General features: G+C 40.3%; 1 protein-coding gene across 1 annotated transcript in view; it reads right to left on the minus strand.

Annotated features, from left to right (window-relative positions):
- Window positions 1–24736, minus strand: part of LOC131682240 (collagen alpha-1(XI) chain-like) — a 39135-nt gene that overhangs the window by 5757 nt on the left and 8642 nt on the right. Inside the window, exon 3 of the mRNA XM_058963596.1 lies at window positions 53–603. Within this exon, the coding sequence (XP_058819579.1) occupies window positions 53–603 (551 nt within the window). The remainder of the gene's footprint in view (window positions 1–52; window positions 604–24736) is intronic.

Consider the following 24736-nt stretch of genomic DNA (forward strand, 5'->3'; position numbering starts at 1 on the left):
AAAATGAAATAATTGATAAATACCAAGCCTTCGAAATAGTAGCAAAACTCACAGTGAAGAAACCATCATCCTCATTCAATTGCACACCAGTCAATAGCAAGCCATCATTTGCAATGGTCGACCTTTGACCTCGCTTTAGCTGTCGGGTGATTTGGGTACTACAGTCTAAGATGAGAGTTACTGAGTCACCCTTAATGCTGATGCCCAGCCTGTGCCACTGCTGATCATCAATACTAACTCCGAAACTAATCAAACTCTCATCCTCTGGTAGACCATCAGTATCCTGATAGTACAGAGCAACCTCCATCCCAACCATTAGCATGAGAACCTCTTCGGAATCGGAAGAATACACCGTGAACAAGGGCACCCGCACCAGATTTGGAGTCGCTTTCAAAACTACTAGCAGTGAAAAGTCTGTGGGAAATCCATTGGGAAAAATCTGCATTGTACCAATGCTTAACACAGTGTTCTCGTTGAGGTTGTATGCTGCCGCTGGGTACGTTTGGTACTCATTGCGAGACTCATTGCACATGCCAGTAACGGGGGTGACTCCGGACGGTAGCTTTGGAATACCGAATTCCTCGATCAAATCCACTAGTCCATCTGCAATGTGAGAAAACGGGACGTTCAGAGAATAAACAAGAAACTAAAGCATATTATGTAGGGGAGACTGAGGAGACTTGATCTCCTTTTTTATTTTTCAATCCTATTCCGTGGAATGACAAAAAAACTATATATTTTTTGTAGTTTTATATTGTTTCTAGGGTTGACTGATAATCATAAAAAAATTACATGGAAATATTATACTGTACATGAGATATGAGCATTTTTGGAAAACAACAAAAAAATGGAAAATTCTTTGATTAGTGGAGACTCGATCCCTAATTTGGGGAGACTTGATTATTTTTTGAAAACGTGTTTAAAAGAGCATGTATGGTAATAAGCCTATTTTTACCCTGTTTCTATTATCATCCTACCCATCTGAAGCCTTTGGTTAGAACAGCGTCTGCCATCTTTGCTCAACGCATTGGCTCAAATGGTGTTGCGATAATTGGGGTACTCGATTAGAGTTTTTGCTGCGCTCAAACAGAAGATTTTCACCATTCTCAAGACAATTTTGTTAATATATTGGCTCTTAATAAGAGGCGAATGACCTTAAGGCTAAACCTTCATAATCGAAATAAAAAAATGGCTCCTAATAACAAAGCTAAGAAGTTGAAATAATAAAATTAATGATGAAATTATGTGGTACCAGGGGGGTGGGCGTAGCGTATTGGTAAATCGATTGCCTAGTACGCAGCGCACTTGGGTTCGAGTCCCGACCCCGCACATAGGGTTAGAAATTTTTCATAAGAGATATTTCTAACCCGAAGAGGCGAATGACCTTAAGGTTAAAACCTCTATAATCGAAATAAAAAAAAATATGTGGTACCCTTCCTAATAGGGCAAAAATAGGTACCTAACTCCATTCAATGTTATAAATGTATTGTGGTATTGATTAAATTGCTGTGATTAGATAATACTATTTTTGTTACTACATATTACCCATCTCTCACCTAATTTTTATTACGAATTCCCCAAATCTCTGTGCAATTATTTGAAAGCTGTCGTTATTATGGTTGAGGAACGTCAAATGTGGAATGCATGGTTGCTATGTATGATGTAGTAAACATTTACAGTTAAGTTTTTGTATGATGAAACGTTCATTTTTGATGGTTTTTTTGTTATTTTATGGCAACAATGACTTCAATTGTTCTGGTTTGAATTTGGTTATTTTCAGTAGTGTGTATGAAGCATGGCGAAGGGGATCAAATCTCCACGAGTTTGAAGGGATCAAGTGAACCCATAGCATCTATTTCAGCAAACTTTAGTACAAATATAGTTGAACAAAAAAATCAGCTCAATCATAGCGTATTCATATAATTGACATTCTCCTGTATTTCTGTATGCAAAAGTATAGTATGCAGTGGGTGACATTATCAATTGTATAAAAGTTTGAAAATTTGGAAAATAAATCTTCTTCAGTTCTTCTGAGATTCTTTTCTTTAAATCGGTAAAAATCCGGTAACACATGTCCAATTTATTTTTTTGTTCTATTCTATTCTATTCTATTCTAACCCTTACACAGCCAGTATTGAAAAGCATCCTGGAAAACACTGCAGTTATTCTTTAGTGTTTTTCTTGTCAAAATTAATATTTGAAGCATATTATAATATGTCGCAAATATTAAGACGGCCAGGCCTACTGTGCAGAGTTGTGTTTGAAGATGTTTCAATATTATACGGCAATTGAATTATTCACTTAGTGAACAATTCAACCAACGAATCGTTTTGAAACTTGAATGAGGAAGAAACGAGGACAACCGTACCGACCGTTTCAGATTATAGGGGGTTAGGATAAAACGTTGGGAGTGACTTGGCTAAGAAGGTTTATGTCACTCCTTTGGTCCTTTGGGATGGGACAGAGGTATTTACACCTTGCCCTGGCTAAAGAGCCTAGGTTAAAGCGCCTTTACTCGCTCTGGAAATATTAGCAATAACTACATAATTCCTCAGAATTAGGAAGTCATTGCAAATATTGTTATCTTCTGACTAGAGATACCGATCTACGTACCCTAATCTGTGTGATATTTATTGCCTGCAACACCCAACAAACATTTCGTGGTTTTATAAAGGTTTTAACAGTTACTTTATTCAGCTCTAGCTGAACATTGGAAGTATACGTGTAATCATATATCGTTTATTCCACCCTTAAACATCCGGGATTTGGAGAATTTATTCAGCTTGTCTGATTAAGACACATGAAAGAACAATTCTTCAGCACGTATACAGCCTGGAGAAAACCACAGTACAGCTTTATCAATAAACCTTTTCGTTACCGCTATTCAGCTGAGAGAATTATCATAGGAAAATTGTTAAAAAAGACATTTATTTCAAGTTACACACGCCATCAATCTCTTTGGAAGCCATATTCTTTTATTAGTGTTACGTTACAGTTAGAGAAAAATTGTATTACCTTGTTGGAAGTCATATCACGTACCTGGATCCGAACCAGCAACCTGTTGAATACTAAGCACTTACCTTACTGTCTGCACCAATCTTGCATACATCGAATGCTTAAGATTTCACCGATGTACCGACAAGTCTAGGCTGCTGAATAGAGTCTGTACAAAGGCTACAGTAGCCTTCTATAGATTTGAGTGAACCAAGTTGGCTTGGGTTCGAATCCCAACCTACGATAACTTTTTATTTCAATTTTTTTAATTAATAATTTTTAGAACATTCGGGAATTTTAAATTAGATAATTTATTTATTTCCAAAATGATGATTATAGTCGTTTTTGTTTCCAAGGTGAGGATTTATGGTTGTCACAAAACATTTAGATAAGTAAAATGGGTGTTATATGAAAGTGGTGGTAACTGAATGATGGATTGAAGTCATTTATAATTCTAAGGTGGCAATCTCCTCAATTTATTTACCACTCCCTGCCAAATGATTTTCTTTCCATTGTGATTTTTTTGGTAAGCGGACGTCGCTGTTCGAATTCAATAGTTTATTTATTTATATCAACTAAGTTCGCCAGCGTGAATAATCATTTCATTGTACCTTTGTTTGCAAGTCGATGGATAGAAAAAAAAAATCATGGTGACAATGCTGGTGTCAAAAATTTATAGCGACGTTGGAACAAAAAGTTTCTCTTGTGTTCAATATGAGAATATTCATGTTTCACAAGTAAACAGACCGTTTCGAAAATTCACATTTACATTTACATAAACGAGGGCGCGTGTGATTTGGTAAGCTTGTACATTGAAAAACTGTAAATCGTGTATTTCCCGTGGTGAAAACTCAGTAGGTATAAAAAAACTAAATAAACTTTCTTTATTTCTTTATTCATTTATTGATCTATAGCTCCTTAACTGTAATATATGCAAAACATTTCAATTGGAATATACCGAAATAATAAAAAAATCCTTCACTTAATAGTAAAAAAAAATATTGTGTGTGTGTTGGGACTCGAACCCAGGTCGGTTGCCATTCCTCATGATTTGCTAATCGCGCCAATTTTTGTAGTAGTTACAATTACCTTTGTTAAACACATAATTCAGCTAAAAGTCAAAGGTGGTATAACGGCAAATGTAAAGGTAGAAACAACCTTTTGAAGACATGTAGTGCAGCTTAATGATTAAAGGTAATATTGTTGGTAACAGCATCGTTTATTCAACTCGCAATTCAGTCTAATTAAGATGGTTGAATAATAGCTTTAATATTGTCGCTATTACATTTATTTGCAGTATAGTTCAGCCTAGTTGGAACTGGCGAATACTGGATTTTAAATAGGCTGAATAAACTGTTAATGTTTAAATAGTTCAGCGAAAGTTTTATTCAGCTTACATAACCTTTAATCTGCTTTAAATCAACACGTAGTCTTATAGTTCAGCTCCTAATGTTTGTTGGGCAATGCTACTGCTGCTGCTGAAAAACTGAATAGTGATCTAGGAAGTTTGAGTTCTTGGCTAAAATTTATTGATTAAGAAAAACCCAATGAACGGTGATTGGGTTAATTTTAAGTTGGATAATAATGTGTTAGAACGTGTCAGTGAAATTAAATAGGAGTAATTATAGATGAAAATCTAAATTTCAAAAAACCCATCGACTACACTATCAAAAAGATCGCAAAAATATGGAGTTCTATGTCGGTTAATTAATTGTACACGTTAATTCGAAAAACATATTGTTTTCCAACTTTGTCCCACTATGGCGGTGTAGTGATCGAATACGGTAATATAAACTCTTACAGAGGAATCAAGGGCAAATGAGGATCTCCTTCCAAAAAACAAGCTGACTCTGAGATCGACAAGTCGTTGCTCTTTCCGGTGCCATAACGTACGCTATTTAAACATGGTATCAATATAAAAAGTCGTAAATAATAAAAACGGTACAGATACTTAGCAATATTAGTGGTCCATTTCGATACGAAAGTTTATTCGAAACGGCTGTTTCCAGTCAAGCCGAGCGGACTGCGTTTCCCGTCCGCCATCAACGGGGTAATCGAAATACTGAAGTAATCCTACCGGATCTTTTGAAGTTCCTCTTTCAGCTTGAGTGAAATCTGTTACTTCTTCCATGAAGATTAAACAAATAATCCTGCATCACGATGAAATTTAGCACTCAACTTTTCGCAAATGACCCTTTAAAAATTCTTTTTAAGCTACGGTTTAAAAAATCTAAAATTGTGACAGCCTCAAAATTTTCACAACCGCTTGAGGCAAAGCCTACTTTTCGAATCCATGTCCAATTTATTTTTTTGTGTTAAAGAAACTTATGTTTAGATAAAACTACGCAACTTTCTAGTATATTCGATTAATGTATTCTGATCCGCCTTTGAGTTTCAATGATGGGATCAAGTCTCCCCGGGGATCAAGTCAGGCTCCCCTAAGCATACTAAATAAAAGTTTTCCAATTTACAGCAGAGACACTCCACGAATTATCGCGAATCTATTGTGATCGATCATTTTCAATTATGTTAAAATTTTGCAAGTTTCATAGCATGTTGCCATTTAGAAGAGACGACATTTCACCCCTGCTCCTCCCCCGATTGATTTTTTTTTTTCGAAAAAACTGTATCTCGACGACTTTTATGAATACGCTACAAGTTTAAATAAATTGATTAGAATGTTTAAGAAATTTTATATCAGCACACCGGTGCACAGTGGGGCCGGGTCGGTCAAACCTCCAAAATTTATTGTCGCTTTTCATACCTTTTATATTTTTTCCTAAATGTACATTACCTAAAGCTGTATTCGCCAAATTTTTGAGTCAATCGATTGAAAAATATAAGTGCCACATTTTTTTGAACCGTACAGGGACTTGAAAATCTGCAAGAATTTGAGTTACAAAAAGTTTTTGTTCATTCTAATTCATCTCGCTTTAATAGGTACTACCATGATAATTTAACAACACATATTGGCATTTCTAATAGAAAATCATCTCAGGAATTTAATGGTGTATTTCTATTTGAGAAATGAGTATTTAAAAAGTTACCAATAAAATCAATATAACTATGTTGTTCAACGCGGACTTATTTACATTCAGAGTGTCATCTCTTTATCGGTAAAAGCGTGTTAAAGGATCTCATCTAGTACAACTGACGTAGAATTTTATCTAGTTTTCAAAAATCATAGTGCCATCTTGCGCCGAAGGTTGATATTCGGACATTTGTAAAATTAGTTTTTTCATGGAGACGCATAGTATTTCTTGATTTCATGAAGTTTTGCATTATTATTCACCGGTGGCTTTCTTTTTCTGAACGCTGCTTGTAAATTCAGGGTTTGGGGCGATTTCCTTAATAGAAATATAAGTATGCCTTAACCGTCTTGCAACTATGACTCGTGTTTCTACATTTTCACAGTTATCTGCAGTATAGAAAAATTCAAATAAATACAAGCCAACGAGGCAAACTAACTGAAACTATTATTATATCTTTCCATGAATCCTATCTATTTGATAGGTATTGGTCGTTAGCTTTACTGGTGGCCGATGAAAGATAAACACGTGAGTGTGGGAAGTGTTCTTTTTTACCCGATTTTTAGTTATTGGCCAGTAATGCAACATTTATTTTCAAATCCCTATTGAATCTATCACAATCAACAATCAAATTCAAAATCTCCCTCAATAATTCACTTCCAAATTGACGAGAGTTTCAGGCAAAACGCTCACGCCTCTATTTCAAAGCATACACATACAATGCAAAGTATGCTCAGGATATTTTCGTACGAAAAACCAAGTCAGTACCCACAAGGAGAGATATTCATATCATCATTGGAATTGAAAATCAATGGAAAAGTATTGAGAGGCTTAGCTGCAGTATGCATCGTCTGAGCAACTGTGATTAGAGCATAGTACGGCATGATTTGAGATCTTCATCATAATCAAATAAACCTGTCATCTTTTAATAGCTTTGGCGATAACTATAAATAAATAAACCAATAAAACAAAAATTTAAGGCATTTTATCAAACACCTTAAGATATGCTATTTTTTACAACTATTCTAAAGGCATACGTTTATAAATTAGTACATCAGGATTATCTCTTAAAGAGCTATGAAGGGATGATTTTTTCTACGATGATATTCAGATTGGACTGAAAATCTACAAACGAATGTATAAAATTACATCATTTTTTATTCACCAGATTTCGATAAATTGGAATCACCCTAGCTAACTCGTTACTGAGGACTACCCTAGGAAATCAAAATGTTCACTTACGAAGTATCTGTTTTGAGAAGTTAATAAAATTCACTTTTGCGAAAATTAAAAAAAAAACTTTTAGAACCACCCTAGGCTGTCTGATTTTTATTTTAGCGTCCTAATTTAATTAAAATCGAGTTCAGCGCACCAAAATTACCCTTAGATGATATTTTCAGACATTTTAAACTACTTTTGAGGTTTTGTCCAGCTTTTGTATGGAGTGGATCCACTGTGCGGTGAAACACATTAGTAGTATGGGTGATACTACCAACTAGAACATAACCAAGGTGGAATCAGCCACTCAAAAGTCCGGAACAACCCAAAACGTTTATCATTTGTGCCTCGCACAAAATGCATGCGTCTGAAATTCTCGATGCACAACAATTTGATTTTTTATTCAAACACAAATTTCTTTACTTTACAATTTAATTTATTTGAAAATGTGGGATAATAGGGTAAAGACTTAATTTTCGCCCCATTAGGGAGGGTGCCACACTATTCTATCAATTACGCAGTCTACAGTCGATGAAATGCACATAAATTTGCATCAGTATCCTTGCTTCGTTGCCAAGAACCAATTTAATACCAAAACTGTCCTGAGAATGGGGAAATACCTCTGTTTCAGCACCACGAAAACTCGAATCGAATGCTCCTATTTTCGCACTACCGGTGTGTCGGTGTTAAATCAGAGCGGACTAAGTGACAATTTATTTATTTCGAGAAAAACGAGTTTAAAGTTTGAATCGCAGCATCCTTTACATTATAATCGGAAATTAGTTTTCGCCATAACTCCTGCTTACTGTCACATATTTCAAATCTGGCAAAAGTCCAATGTAGATGAAGAAGTTCTTCATCCAGTGCTATCATTATCTCATTTTTTTATGTTTTGCGACTTAGTCCGATCTGACTTAACACCGACCATATGGGCCAATGCATTGAATAAAGATGGCAGACGCTACTCTAACTAACGGCTTCAAATGGGTAGGGCGATAATAGAAATAGGGCGAAAATAGTCTCCACACCCTAATTAGAATTTGTCGAGGTGCAAGACAGTGTGCGATTTTGAGCTCTGCGTAATTCATAATGTCCGAATCAACTAAAAGTTCAATAGCATCTTATGGGAGCGTTATACCGTTCGTTTGAAATAAAGTTTGTGCAAATCTTTGAAAAAATTTAGTAACATTTTTCGACACACGTACATACACACATACATACACACAACTTGTTACAAGGAACTGTCAAAATAAGTAGACGCTATCCCCTGGGGCAATGCTTATCGTGTCGTTACGGCTAGGATCAAGGGTCCAGTGACGCCAGTCGAAATGTACGCCGACAAACTGAAAATTATCGTGGAGAGCGTTTTCCCGAAGTGCGACCCAATAGCAGATGCACACGGTGGAAATGCATCTGATAATCGAGTTTCCAACGATAAGCTCCTTATTGTGGCAAAAGGGCTGAAAGCGAAGCAGGCTGCCGGACCGGATGGTATCCCCAACGTGGCACTGCAGACTGCGATCGTGACGTTTCAGAACATGTTCAGGATAGTCCTACAGAAATGCCTGGACGATGGCTATTTTCCGGATAAATGGAAATGGAAGATCCAGAAGCTGGTGTTGCTGCCAAAACCAGGGAAACCACCAGGAGATCCAACATCGTATCGGCCTATATGCCTGCTGGATACTCTTGGTAAGCTCTTGGAAAGGGTAATCCTCAACAGGCTGACGACCTACGCTAAAAGTGAGAACGGACTATCGCAGAGGCAGTTCGGGTTCCGGAAAGGGATCTTAACGGTGGACGCCATCCGTACAGTCATCGCGAACACGTAGAAAACATTGCACGGTGGTAACGATAGACGTGAAGAACGCGTTCAACAGTGCTAACTGGGGGACCATCGCCGTAGCGCTGCACAGAATTCGGGTTCCGGACTATCTATATAAGGTTCTGAAAAGTTACTTCTAGAACCGAGTATTGGTCTACAAAACGAACATGGGGCCAAGGTCGATTAGGGTCACGGCCCGAATACCTCAGGGCTCCATACTTGGCCCAACGCTCTGAAATATAATATACAACGGAGTGTTAACACTGTAACTGCCCAGGTTAGTTTAGATCGCCGGCTTTGCAGATGATGTTGTCCTGACGATAACCCTTGAAGAGGTGGAGATGTTGATGGCAGAGACAATGGGCATCGTGGGAACCTTGATGGCTGACGTCAAGTTGCAGCTGGTTCACCACAAGACAAGCACCCGTAAAAATATCCAGCGTATTGTGATCAGCGTCGGGGGACAATCCATCCCATCGATGCGTGCGCCTGGGTGTAATGGTCGACGATCGGTTAAATTACAACAGCCATGTCGACTATGTATGTGAGTAGACTGCGAGGACAACTAACGCATTGGCAAGGATCATGCCGAATTACAGAGGAGCAAGAGGTAGTACGAGACGTCTCCTGGCGGGTGTCTCATTCTCAATACTGAGGTATGGCGTACCGGCCTGGGCTGCTGAACTGAACTCAAAGCGGAACCGGATGAAGTTGACAAGCACGTTTCATCTAATGGTCGTAATTGTCGGGATGATTCCCATCTACGTCGCTCTGGTTGAGGACGTGGAATGCTACCAGCCGAGAAATGCACGTAATGCAAGGAGACTGGTTCGAGCGGACTCGTTGGCTAAGTGGTAGCAAGAGTGGCAAGAGGAAGTGGCGAAAGGACCAACAAAGTAGCGCCATTGGCTAGAACGCCGCCGTGAATCCACAAATCGGATTTCGGGCGAAATTCCGCTGCCGGGGAACACTCCGACGGTGTAGACTGGGTCTACCGCCGGGGGCCAGTTGAGTAGTACGCGACGTAACACCGGATTCGGGTCGTCGGGACGCAAGCGAACCGGGCGTCAGGCTCCACTGGAATCGCCGGACCGATCTCGACACCCTACCGTGTGTAGAATAGGTCCACCGTCGGGGATTAGACCGAGTAGACCGCGTCGAATAGCTAGCAGTGGGTCGATGGGTCGCCAGTGAATCGGAAGCTACGCTCCACCCATAATCCCTGAATGGACCTCAGCGCCTACTGGCTGAGTTGAGTAGGCTTTGTCCATCGCCGGGGATTGGACCGAGTAGGCGAAGCGGAGAGTTTAATGGCTCACAGAAACGTACATCGGTATCAGGAGCAATCTACCGCCGGGGAATTCATGATAGGGAAGACTGCGACAGAAGTGGAGCTAATTGGCTCACGAAACAAAAACCGGTAACGAAATTAATTCCGTTGTCGGGGAGCTCTCAGTCGGAGTAGGATAATATCTGAGTTGATCTCGATAAAGCTGGGAGCTAAATGGCTCAAGGGAGCGGGTAACGATGTCGGGGAAAATTCCTCCGTCGGGGAGCTATAAGTCGGAGCATGAATTCGCCATTGGGGATTATCCAAGTAGATCGTGATAAGGCTGGGAGCTGAGTGGATCCCGGAAACATGAGTTAAATGGCTCAAGGAATCAGCACCTAAACGGCTCACAGGAACGAGAGCTAAACGGCGACGTAATAGATGGAGACAAGAAGTAATAGAAGAATCGAGAGTGATATCAAGGCTCATAGGTCAAGCCATTCGATGAACTAAGCGAGGCTCCGAGATAGAGCAGAAGAAAGAGGTGCGACGAACGCATAGCGACCCCCCCCCCCCCACAATTGCTTTTAGTGGTTAGGCACGAATGTGAGTCTTGAGCAACACACAGTGCAAATACACTACAGGCCAGGCTTTCGAAGCTTTTCAAGCCTTACTATAAAAACATACATATACACATACAAAATCACACAGACGTTTTGCTATCTCGACGAACTGAATCGAACGGTATACGACATTCGGCCCTCCGGGCCTCTGTTGGATAGTTGATATTTGGAGTGATTACATAGCCTTTACATGAGAAAAGATAAAAAAGGACTAAAATATTTAAAATTTCAACGTTTAATCGCCATAATAGTCTATAGTGTGCAGAAAATTCTTCCAAATAAGGAAGTATTTCGACTTTTTGTTTCAGGTAAAAATTGCGGAATGAATCTTGCACAGAGTTTGAGTTGTCCGTGTCCAGCTACTGTGTGAGATTGTTTATAGAATCACCATTATTATTTATTTTGACATTCAGAAAACTTGTTTTATTGAGCGAATATTTGCTCAAAAATACAAAAAAAGGTAATTTGTTTGTTTAATTTTGTCTGTGATAATTTGCAGATTAGATTATAAGAATAAAATGATGAAATACACAATAGATACAGCGCTGGTAACTAACTTTGTATAAGTTATGCGTTTATTTTTGACTACAAAGTTTGTACTCTTACACTTTTTTGTTTCGGTTATAGAAGTTTTCACCTTAGGGCTATTCGTTCTATTTTTTGAGTCATAAGATGTAGAAATTTTCTTGAATAAGTTATTTGAAATTTAATGTTAAAAAGTGTTCCATTGAAAAACTTTAATTGTTATACAGGTAATTGAGAATACAATCAGTTCGGTTTCTCATCGCGCTCAGTTCAGACGCAAGAAATCGCAAAGGCAAAAATTGAACATGAAGCTCAACGTAGCCGAAGTTAATGCGGTGCAATGCCATCATTTACGTTATGCGGTACTGATTATGTTCAAAAACATTCGTCAAGCAGAATCATTTATTCGTTATCGAGCACTCAGTCGAGATAGAAGTCTTTTGTCATCGGTCCGTACACTCTATAGCGACAAATAGTGTTAATCCGCGTTCAAGGTTATTTGCACACTCTACGCCTAGTTGAGGTTTCAGTATTTTTCCCTTCTTTTGTGTTTCTGTTTCTGAGTACCGTTAGCCGGTCAGTGAAGTGAAAGAGTGTTCTTCTAGTAAGCCGTCTGGATACCGTTACATACACAAGCTAAGTATTAGTTTTCGTTTCCCCTTCTTGGTTGTCTTAATAACGTGCACTGGGCAATAGGCCCGTGCAAAAATGACTTCCCCTGACGGCGGTTCATCTCAAGGTGAGATGGACGTCGAAATAAAATCGGCTCCCCGGCTCAAGGTATATCCGAGCACGGCCACCGGGCCATTTGTGATCTTCTTTCGGACCAAAGAAAAAAAGTGTTTGAATCTGTTGCAGATTTCTCGAGTTCTGACGGATCGGTATTCGGCCGTGACAGAAATATCGAAAATTCGCCCTGATAAGCTTCGGGTGGTGGTTAACAGTTCAACTCAGGCAAACGATATTGCTGGCTACGAGCCCTTTACGAGGGAGTACAGGGTGTATATTCCAGCTAGCAGGGTTGAAGTCAGTGGGGTCGTTTCGAGTCTGAATTGCGAGGACCTGCTCAGGCACGTAGCCAGAGGGGGGGCTAGGGGGCTAAAGCCCCCCCCGAAAATTTTCAAAAATAAATTTAAGAAACAACATGTTTTTCGGTGACTCTTAAAAAAATTGTATCTTGTTTGGTTTCAACAAATTAATGCGAGAATTGTGAGGAAGATTGCTATTTCGAACCACCGAAGACAGCGGTCAGGATATCTACTCAGTATGCTGAGTGTGATAAAACAGTTCCCTTCATATTGTGTGACTCGTCGGAAGACAAACGAAACTGTTACTTTAATTCTTGCTGTGGGGATCTGTCGAATGATTGAGTCGCAGAAGCAAGAAGTAGTGCTCCAGCCAAATACGGAGGCTATTGACTTCAGGTCTTTTCGCATAAGATCGATCTTATGCGAAAAGACCTGAAGTCAATAGCCTCCGTATTTGGCTGGAGCAACATTAATGATGTGAAATATTTGCTGAAGGTGATTATGGAGGTTATGCTTACGAACATCGCCTTTAACGAGTTTAACCATGTCAGGCGTTCAGTGCTGATGCCATTTAACAAATTAGCCCAGGCGAAACCAGTCATTTTGCATAACAACTTGTAACATGTGGTTGATCCTCATATATATGGACGATGAGAAAATCAATGCTCGGCTACAAGATCTGATACCACTTACTTGCACCGTGGCTATTAAAAGATTCCTGTCACATTTGGAAAAAATGGTATTCATTATAAAGGACACATCTAGGAAGTATATTAAATGGTGTTTTTGTGGTGAAAATCTAGGTGAACAGACATATTTCCTCCAACCTGACCCTGCACGTAAAAACTGAATGCGATAGTATTATTTTACACATTATATCTTTGCATATACATAGTCTCCAAAACCATTTCCTGAAAAACAAACATTTGCCAAAATTTGGCTGCTGTTCGGATAATATTGACGGCAAAAACTGCGTCTAGTATCTCAAAATCTACGGTCGGCACCATCATTGAGGAAGTCGACACTCGTGACCCGTCAGAAATTCGCGAACATGGACATGGCAGTAACCACTATGATGATAAGGAAGTGTACGAGATAGAAATGAACACCACCGCGACACTGTTGGTTAGGAAAAATATTTCTCAGCCTAGTAAATAGTTCTCCACATGCAATCGCTAGTTGTTCGCACGAGATCTGTAGGACAACCATTTACGTTTTATCACTTTCATTGTTCACATCATGGAAATATATTGAAGACACAAGGCTTCATTTAGCTAATGCATTGAACCGAATAAAATAAACGAAATATATAATAAAATTGCAGAAGTTTTATAGAAAAGTGAGCTCAAAAACTGTCCCAAAATGAGAACTTTATCGCTAATGGTTGTGTCTAACAAAACTCAGATATTATGTTATAGATTAGCCAGAATAAAGTTAGTTAAAGCATAAGCAGATTGAATTTCTGTAATAGGTTAGTGCACTGTACGCTTAGTAGAAACATCAGGCATCTCACTCAAGCGTGCTAGACAAAAACATTTCCGTTAGTTGATGACAATATAGTCGAGAAGACAGTTTTTGTTTTCGCGTCATTTTAATGCAATAGTATTTCTGTTGACACTCAATTTCATTTTATGCGGAGAATGCGGTCCGTATTTAAACATTATTAGTCCGCAAAGTAGTGATATTTTAAACAATCGAAAAATAAGCAAGAAAAATGCCAAAAAATAAACAAGCCAAAAAGTGGTAAAACAGCGGTTTTTCTGAGGTGTTCATCAACCCAAGAATTGTATACCGTCGTATATTACTAATGTTGTTCACATACAGAAACGTACATAGTAGCGGTAGGACTATCTGTTGTGATTTTATCCTTACTTTTCAACGGATGTCAATAGATGCTAAACCACATATTAGTCAATCAATCATAATAAACTTAATGTTGTAAGCAGCAGCATTTCTGTCTCTTTCGATGGTTTCCAATTAATGTCCATGTAAGTCTAAAAACGACGTGACGATACAGTGAACAAACATCAGTAGCCTATCACGGAGAGCGACTAAAATGTTGTAACTAGTTGAGTCTACAGTCAATAAATTGGGATTAATGTTTCGATTTCATGTTTTCGTTTTATTTGTGTTCGTTATGGAATAAAATGAGAGAGATGAGCAGAAATCACGAAGAAAAAGAGAGAAAAAATAATAAATAAATTGAAATCGACCCAAGAGCAGCTGTTCTATATTTTCTGGGCACTCAACTACAGAACAACAGAAATCATCAAAGAAAGTTGGCCTTACACCTACGTTACTCTTCGACAGAGGTGAAGTAAGTGCGATGTATACCCGTCCATATGTCGGAATAAAGAGATGCTGAAATTATTGAGCTTGTTCATATTTATAATATTTCTTTTTTTTTCAATCTAAAATTTTATTTGAAACGGCTCAATGCGTTAGCACAACTGATCCGTGGGTCTTTTAATTTTTTTTACAATAAGTAAAAATAAAAAAATTCTAAGAATGTCGGTCTGCCAGATCTTGTTGACGCAGTTTGCTGCTGCGTGTTGAGATCTTTTTCCTTGGCGGTGAGGCCGCTTGGTGGTCATTCAGTCTGCCTTCTCTCGCGTTATCGTTCCCGTCCATGTCGTCATCGGTACTGCTTTCTTCCTGTTCACGATCAGAGGTTCTTATTTGTTTCTTGTTCTTATGGGTCGCTGTTGTATATCCGTCTTCATCGGTATTTGCTTCTTTATTGGCGATGCTAGTTGTTGGTTTGGGAGCGGTTGTCGTGGTCGTTGTACCTGCATTATTGGGTAATTGAATCGTTGTTTTAGGTTTATCTGAAGGTATCGATGGCTGCTTGTTAGAGTTGGCTGTAGTAGATGAGTTTTGACTAGTTGCTTCGGCGCATGTTTTTCCGTAGTAGGCTGTATAGTTACAGAATTGGCATGTTGGGGTCTGCCCGGGATATGTAATTAGCGTTGTTTGCTTATAGGTCACGCCATCCTTCGGTGATTTGCATTCGATAGTCATGTAAGAAGGTATTGGTTTAGTCACTCGCATTCTCACAATACGAACGCCATTGGGAATGCCGGAGAAAAAATTTCTCCAGGTGTCATTCGTAATAGATTCTACTTCTCCATATTGCGACATGATTTATTTGATGAAATCCTCCTTCGTGCGCGGGGCCAAATCATGGATACGCACGTCCACCATGTCGTTTTCCATATGCACGGGGATCTTGATTCTGGTGTTATTAAATTCGACCTCGTGTTGCATGTTGTTCTTTGCAATAAAGTTTTCGGCCTGTGCTAAGCTTCTAAACGTGATCAAAACACAGTTTTTACGTGATGTAGCTGAATGTAGGTAACTTCAGCGAGATTAAGCTCCATTTTCACTTTAACTAATTGTTCCACTTCCTTAACTGTTCGTGTTATCCCGTAGCACAGGCACTTTTGCTTCATTTGGCAAACTCATTTTACTCCGCAGCCGGGGGCAACGATACAATTTGTATGTGCACTGATATAGAACAATAGCTAGCTTGATTCACTGGTGCCTGTAGCCTGCTATAGCGTAGCAATATTTTTTGCTTCTGCTTTTTGCGACATCAGAAGGTAGACCTTCTAGTTCTTTTGGTAATACATTAAACAAATTTCACGTACCGTCAAGTCCCCAGTTACCGTGCGTTTAGGTGGATTTGGCGTGACTTCAAATCCTGTTTTTTTTTTTATCAAAATGAAAACCGCCCTCATAGTCACCGTAAAAATACCTATCTAAATACGTCACAATTTAGAAATAATATAAAACTATTACCAACAAAACGAGAATAAGTAGTTGAGGACATTTGTTTGGCACCAGTGCACGTTATATGATCAACTTACGGTGTATTTAAAATTTTGATTCAACTTTAGTTGGAATGTTTCAATAAAACGATGAAACGAAAGGATTTGGGATCTGGATCTCTCCGATGGATTTAGGGAGCTAGTTCTTTAAATTTCGTGATTTTGAAACTGCACGGTGAACGACACATGCATGGCGACTGGCGATTTGAAGGAAAATTAGAAGATATTAGTAATCAGTGTTTTCATTCGATTTGTAGACAATTTTCTTTAATCAATTAAATTGTGGGCAGTTTCCTTCAGTTGATTTAATCATTTAAATTTATATTTTGATCCTATTGATTACCAAAAATCCTTCCTAACTGGGCTTCTAATCTACCCGACCAAGGCTAGTCTTGAAAATAGTTTCATTTAAATAGAATATATCAAAAAATTGTGTTAGCATGATGCCTTGGAACTGGTAATACTCGCAGAACACCAGACAAAGAAAATAGAAGTTGAACCGTCTCTGCGCATCTACAAATCGCTTGCTAAATCAGAAGATTTTGTACGAATTTCGACATTCTCTTCGTTCGAACATTTTATGGATATTTTTCTACTCATTTCGGTTTAGCATCTTCTACGCCTTTTAAAGGTGTAGCTTGGAACACCTAGTGTTTTCCAGCACCGTCAAGCATTGTCATATTCGGTTAGCGCATAAATACTGTGAACTCTAGAATATACTTTGTTGTAACGAGAGTAAGTACTATAACCTTTCTTGTGACAATGAACATATTTTTAGGATTGTCTTTGATTTGGAATTGATTTCATTATGAACTTTTCAAAATTTAATTTAGTTTCTAGTGACTATATCAAATTGTCAGAATTAAAAGCTTTATGCAAATTTTTTTAAGCCCCTCCCGAAACAAAATCCTGGCTACGGGCCTGGACCTGCTAAAATATGGGACTGGCTGTTTCAAAGACCCCATGCTTAAGCCAGTGAAGGTACTGGAATGCAAACGTTTGCATTCAGCATCAGTCGCAGCTGACGGCAAGAAAATATACGTCAACTCAGACTCTTATCGGGTGACCTTCGCCGGCTCTGCCCTGCCCAATTACCTCCTCTTTGACAAGGTTCGTCTACCTGTTCGCCTCTTTGTGCCGCGGGTCATGAACTGTACTAATTGCAAACAATTGGGACACACAGCCTCCCATTGTAGCAATAAAGCCCGCTGTGGGAAATGCGGTGGGAATCATGCGGATGATTCCTGTGGTAGAGATGTCGAAAAGTGTCTCTACTGTGGGGGAAACCCACATGATCTCCCTTCATGTCCCGCGTACAAACAGCGCGAGGAAAATCTTAAGCGTTCCCTTCAGGGACGCTCTAAGCGATCTTTTGCGGAAATGCTTAAGATAGCTACGCCACCTGTCTCTACGAACATCTTTACCAACTTGTCTACTGACGAAGGCGACTGGGATGAACCCCAGGAGGGAACATCTTCTGCTGTGCCTAGAAGTAGTAGAAAAAGGAAGAACATTTCCTCTTCCAAGCTTCGTCGTAAAGGCCAGAAGGTGTCTCTTCATGGTCCCCCTAAAATAACTTCTCAAGGAAGTACTGGTGCAAAACCGAAGCAAGTCGCTCCCGGTCTCAGTAACCTGAGCTCAGAAAAGGAGTTCCCAGCACTTCCAGGAACATCAAAAACCCCATGTGTTCCCATATCTCAGCCAGAGAAAGAAAACAGCGCTGGCTTAATAAATTTCTCTGACATTGTGGACCGTATTCTTACAGCGTTAAACATTTCTGACCCCCTTAAAAGTATCTTGATAAGCTTTCTCCCCGCAGTAAAAACATTTTTGATGCAGTTCACTGCGAAATGGCCCCTCCTTTCAGCGATTGTATCCTTCGATGGCTAATTCATCGAACGAGGTCAAGGATTTAATCACTGTTCTACAGTGGAATTGCAGAAGTATTATCCCGAAAATCGATTCGTTTAAAATCTTACTAAATAATTTGAAATGCGATGCATTTGCCCTATGCGAGACATGGCTCACTTCAGAAATAACCCTACACTTCCACGATTTTAATATTATTCGCTTGGATCGAGAAGACTCTTACGGAGGAGTACTTTTGGGGATCAAAAAGTGCTATTCTTTCAATCGGATCGACCTCCCCTCGACACCAGGCATTGAAGTTGTCGCTTGCCAAACCAGAATAAAAGGCAAAGACCTTTGCATTGCTTCCACCTACATCCCCCCTAGAGCCTTAGTTAGCCACCGACGGCTTTGCGATATTGCGGAACTTCTCCCCGCACCGAGGCTAGTTTTAGGTGACTTCAACTCCCACGGCACGGCATGGGGTTGCCTTGATGACGATAATCGATCTACCCTACTCCATGAGCTTTGCGACAACTTCAATATGACTATTTTGAATACGGGTGAAATGACACGGATTCCTGCCCCTCCAGCGCGACCGAGCGCCTTAGATCTGTCCCACTGCTCGACATCGCTGCGGTTAGATTGCATGTGGAAGGTAGTCTCTGATCCCCACGGCAGCGACCATCTGCCAATCGTAATTAATATTTCTAACGGTTCAGGGCCACCGAATACAATCAATGTTTCGTATGACCTCACACGAAATATTGATTGGAAGAGTTACGCGTCCGCGATATCCGACAAAATCGAGTGCACTCAAGAGCTTCCTCCGGAGGAAGAGTACGGGTTCCTGGCTGGCTTGATTCTCGATACCGCGATTCAAGCTCAGACTAAACGCATACCAGACGCGAACTCACGCGGGCGTCCTCCCAATCCATGGTGGGACAAAGAGTGCTCAGACGTGTACGCGGAGAAGACCGCTGCGTATAAGACCTTCAGGGACGACGGGCTGCCAGCTAGCTACCGACAGTACGCGATGGCGGAAACGCGCATGAAGAGTTTGATAAAAGCCAAAAAACGTAGCTACTGGCGCCGGTTCGTCGACGGACTAACGAGAGAAACATCGATGAGCACTCTTTGGAGTACGGCCCGGCGCTTACGAAACCGAAACAGTACTAATGAGAGCGTGGAATATTCAAACCGTTGGATATTCGATTTTGCCAAAAAGGTTTGTCCGGATTCCGCCCCGGCACAGAAGATCTACCGCGCCGCGTCCCCTCACAATAACGCGAACGAAACACCGTTTTCGATGGTGGAGTTCTCACTTGCTCTCTTGTCATGTAACAATAAAGCCCCAGGGCCAGACAGAATCAAATTTAACTTGTTAAAGAATCTGCCAGACTCTGCTAAGAGACGCTTGTTGAATTTATTTAATAAGTTTCTTGAGGGTAATATTGTCCCTCATGACTGGAGGCAAGTGAAGGTCATCGCCATTCAAAAACCAGGAAAACCAGCCTCCGACCACAACTCGTATCGACCGATTGCGATGCTGTCCTGTATCCGAAAGTTGTTCGAGAAAATGATCTTGTTTCGCCTCGATAATTGGGTTGAAGCAAATGGCTTACTGTCAGATACACAATTTGGTTTCCGCAAAGGCAAAGGGACGAACGATTGTCTTGCGTTGCTCTCAACAGAAATTCAAATGGCTTATGCTAGCAAAGAGCAGATGGCATCAGTTTTCCTAGATATAAAGGCTTTTGATTCAGTTTCTATCAAAATTCTTTCTGAGAAGCTGCACCAGCATGGTCTTTCATCGACTCTAAACAACTTTTTGCTAAACTTGCTGTCTGAAAAACATGCATTTTTCGCATGGTGATTTATCGACATCACGAATTAGCTACATGGGTTTTCCCCAGGGCTCATGTCTAAGTCCCCTTCTCTATAACTTTTACGTGAAAGACATTGACGAATGTCTTGTCAATTCCTGCACGCTAAGGCAGCTTGCAGATGACGGTGTGGTCTCTATTACAGGTCCCAAAGCCATCGATCTGCAAGGACCATTGCAAGATACCTTGGACAATTTGTCTGCTTGGGCCCTCCAGCTAGGTATCGAGTTCTCCACGGAGAAAACTGAGCTAGTCGTATTTTCAAGGAAGCGTGAACCAGCGCAACTACAGCTTCAATTAATGGGTCAAACTATTGCTCAGGTTTCAACTTTCAAATATCTCGGGGTCTGGTTCGACTCTAAAGGAACCTGGGGATGTCACATTAGGTATCTGAAACAGAAGTGCCAACAAAGGATCAACTTTCTCCGTACAATAACCGGAACATGGTGGGGTGCCCACCCAGAAGACCTGATCAGGCTGTACCAAACAACAATATTGTCGGTGATGGAGTACGGGAGTTTCTGTTTCCGCTGCGAACATACATTTCATCAAACTAGAGCGAATCCAATATTGTTGTTTGCGCATTGCTTTGGGTTGCATGCACTCGACACATACGATGAGTTTAGAAGTGCTGGCGGGCGTCCTTCCGCTGAAAAATCGATTTTGGGAACTCTCATATCGATTGCTCATCCGATGCGATATCTTGAACCCGTTAGTAACTGCAAATTTCGAAAGGCTTGTCGAGCTGAATTCTCAAACCCGATTTATGTCCTTGTACTTCGATTACATGGCACAAAATATCAATCCTTCTTCATACTATCCCAACCGTGTCAATCTCTTTCATGCTTCTGATTCAACTGTATTCTTCGACACATCCATGAAAGACGAGATTCGTGGAATCCCGGATCACATACGTCCGCAAGTGATCCCAAGCATCTTTCATAGTAAATTTCGAGAAGTCGACTGCAACAAGATGTTTTACACCGACGGGTCAAGCCTCGACGGCTCCACTGGCTTCGGTATATTCAATCAAAACCTCACCGCCTCATTCAAACTCAATGATCCTGCTTCAGTTTACGTCGCAGAACTTGCTGCTATTCAGTATACCCTTGGGATCATTGATACTTTGCCCACCGATCATTACTTTATTGTCTCGGATAGCCTCAGCTCAATTGAGGCTCTCCGTTCAATGAAACCTAGAAAGCACATTCCATATTTTCTGGGGAAAATCTGGGAGCGCCTGCGTGCTTTGTCTGTAAAATCGTACAAGATTACCTTAGTTTGGGTTCCCTCGCATTGCTCCATTCCAGGTAATGAAAAAGCGGACTCTTTAGCTAAGGCGGGCGCTTTACAAGGTGACATATATGAAAGACCAATTAGCTTCAGCGAATTTTTCAGTATCACTCATCACAGAACCCTCGAAAGTTGGCAAACTTCATGGAGCAATGGTGAACTGGGAAGGTGGCTACATTCGATAATCCCTAAGGTATCGACGAAACCTTGGTTCAGGGGGATGGATGTGGGTCGGGATTTCATTCGCGTGATGTCTCGGCTCATGTCCAATCACTACACGCTGGACGCACATCTCCGGCGTATTGGGCTCGTGGATAGCGGTATCTGCGCTTGTGGCAACGGTTATCACGAAATCGAACATGTTGCCTGGGCATGCGCCGAGTACTGTTCTGCCAGATCTCAACTATTCGATTCCCTTCGGGCCCGAGGAAGATCACCCAATGTCCCGGTTCGAGATGTACTGGCAAGCCGCGATATTCTCTACATGTCCCTTATATACACGTTCCTCAAAACCATCAATATCCAAATTTAAATGCCCCTATCTTTTCTCTTATCATTCCCAGAAGTGCCCTCTTCCGCCTACCGTACCCCAGCGATGGTTTGATACGACTCCAAGACGAGACAAAACATCTGTCGAATGAACCAACAACACGAGATCTACAGTACAACATCACACGCGCAACGCGATGTGTTCCCGATCCGTATCTGAGCCGTACTACGAAATCGTCTGGAGGAACCCCTGCCGACTCGAGGAAAACCGCCCGGCGTCCCAATACTTGATGCATCCGTTCGAATCTGTAATCCTGGCCGTTAATTCCTGATGCCGGAAACTGAAAGTTTATATCTCACCCCCCCCCCCTCCCCCCCCGTTCAGCCTTGTCCACCCTCCCTCCCATGTCTCTGATACACAGATGTATGACTTCACCCCCTTCTCCCCATGAATATCTTCCCAAAACTTATGTGTCCCCCTATCTTCTAGTTTTAGTTGATCAATATTTAATCTTGTTAAGAAATGCACAACAGTACCACTACTTTAAAATAGCCCTAATTAATTCCCCTTAATCTTGAACCACTCTCTCTAGTTATTTCTAGTTAATAAGCTTGTAAAATGTTCCGCTTAGTTAATAATTAATTTCTCCTACAAACTCCCTTCTAAAAATCATAAAGTGAATTACAATACAAAGAACACACAAAATGACCCGTCCCCCAAATCTTACGAATATTATATTATACCCTCTTTTATATGTATAAGTTAGCTGTAAAGTTTTTTTTTTAGTTTCATTATATAAAACAAAATAATATTGAAATGTGTAACCCCCTAGTTTTAAGAAATTCAAAATGTAAAACAATGAAAAAATGGCACCTTTAAGCTAACGCATACGTGCCTTATCAAATAAACAAATTGAAAAAAAAAAAAAGCAGAATCATTCGCTTCCCAGAACAACATGAAACACGTCGTCGAATGTATTGACATTTTATACAGTATCCCAACGTATATAGATGTTGACGGTATTGCAATAAAGATACATGACCTGGCAACACGTACTCATTCCTCCGTTATCAAAAAACCATGTCAAAATACGGAGAGGTGAATAGTGTTACGGAAGATACTTGGAGGGCCGCTTCCCAAGACTCCGCAACAGTGTTCGTGTGGTGAGAATGCGTCCGTCAAAACCTATTCCCTCTTATTTGACTTTCACATGCACATCACCTCAAGGTGTTGAATATTCTTAACGAACACTAATCACGTGCCCAGGGCAGATTCCTACATGTCAATATTGTGATCAACCGCTACACCAAGGGAAACCTTGCGCGGAGACTGCTAAGGAAATTCCTCGTGATACGACCAAAGCCGGTATACAGTCGTCGTATGCTAAACCACAACCGGTTGGTAAACCAACGATTGCGCACCGGGCATTCACTAACCCCAGCTTTATCGATCGAACCCAGTACCACTAAACCAACTGCCATTACCAACATCGAAGTAACAAAGATTACAGCAAATGTTTCCAAACCAACAACCAACACCACCAATAAGGAATCAAATTCCGATGAAGAAGGATTTAAAATAGCACAAACAACAAATAAGAACATCCGACCATGAGCAACATGAATGCAGTACCGATGACTACATGGACATAAACGAAAACACGAGAGAAGACGGACCGAATGACCCCCAAGGTGCGGCAGACAACGCACCTAATATTTCCCCACCAAGGAAGAGGATCTCAACACGCAGCAGTAAGTGACGTCAACAAGACCCAACGAACAGACTGTAGCGATATTTTAGGTATTTACAACCAACGCGCACAAGATCGGCAAGCAGTATCAAACGGTACTTGCGCGACTACGATTTATTGAATTCTTGCGAATTTCATTCCCGGGATAAAAAAAACTCGGAAGATTCGTGCGAATACAGCCTAACCGAAAATTGTGTTCAAGAGAATGGCAACTGAATGAACCTGTGCTGTGAGTTAGTTTATTCTCTTTCTGTAGACACTATTGCTCCCTAGAGTTTGAGTTCGGTTCTCGGTTTCCTTTTGTGCTATAGTTCTTTTGCGTAATGCTTTTGCATAAATCTAGCCATCCGGCAGACGAACTCAAATTTGCGTTCAAGCGTATGAAAATATGCAACCTTGGTTACCAAGACATTGAGCATGTTGTTTGGTCGTGCACTGAATATCGTGAAGCTAAATTCAAATTAGTAAATTCTTTACAAGTCCGAGGACGACCAATCTATTTTACTATTTTAGACATCATGGCGTCTTTTTTCATAAAAAAAAATTGAGCGTGTAAAGCATTCGTAAATGCCGTGTCACATAAAGGTATCGGAACAAAAATACGAAGCAAGCCAAATATTTAGAATGAACAGCAGGCCCGTAGCCAGGATTTTGTTTCGGGAGGGGCTTAAAAAAATTTGCATAAAGCTTTTAATTCTGACAATTTGATATAGTCACTAGAAACTAAATTAAATTTTGAAAAGTTCATAATGAAATCAATTCCAAATCAAAGACAATCCTAAAAATATGTTCATTGTCACAAGAAAGGTTATAGTACTTACTCTCGTTACAACAAAGTATATTCTAGAGTTCACAGTATTTATGCGCTAACCGAATATGACAATGCTTGACGGTGCTGGAAAACACTAGGTGTTCCAAGCTACACCTTTAAAAGGCGTAGAAGATGCTAAACCGAAATGAGTAGAAAAATATCCATAAAATGTTCGAACGAAGAGAATGTCGAAATTCGTACAAAATCTTCTGATTTAGCAAGCGATTTGTAGATGCGCAGAGACGGTTCAACTTCTATTTTCTTTGTCTGGTGTTCTGCGAGTATTACCAGTTCCAAGGCATCATGCTAACACAAT

Source organism: Topomyia yanbarensis, chromosome 2, assembly GCF_030247195.1.
Source record: "Topomyia yanbarensis strain Yona2022 chromosome 2, ASM3024719v1, whole genome shotgun sequence".
Classification (NCBI taxonomy): Eukaryota; Metazoa; Arthropoda; class Insecta; order Diptera; family Culicidae; genus Topomyia; species Topomyia yanbarensis.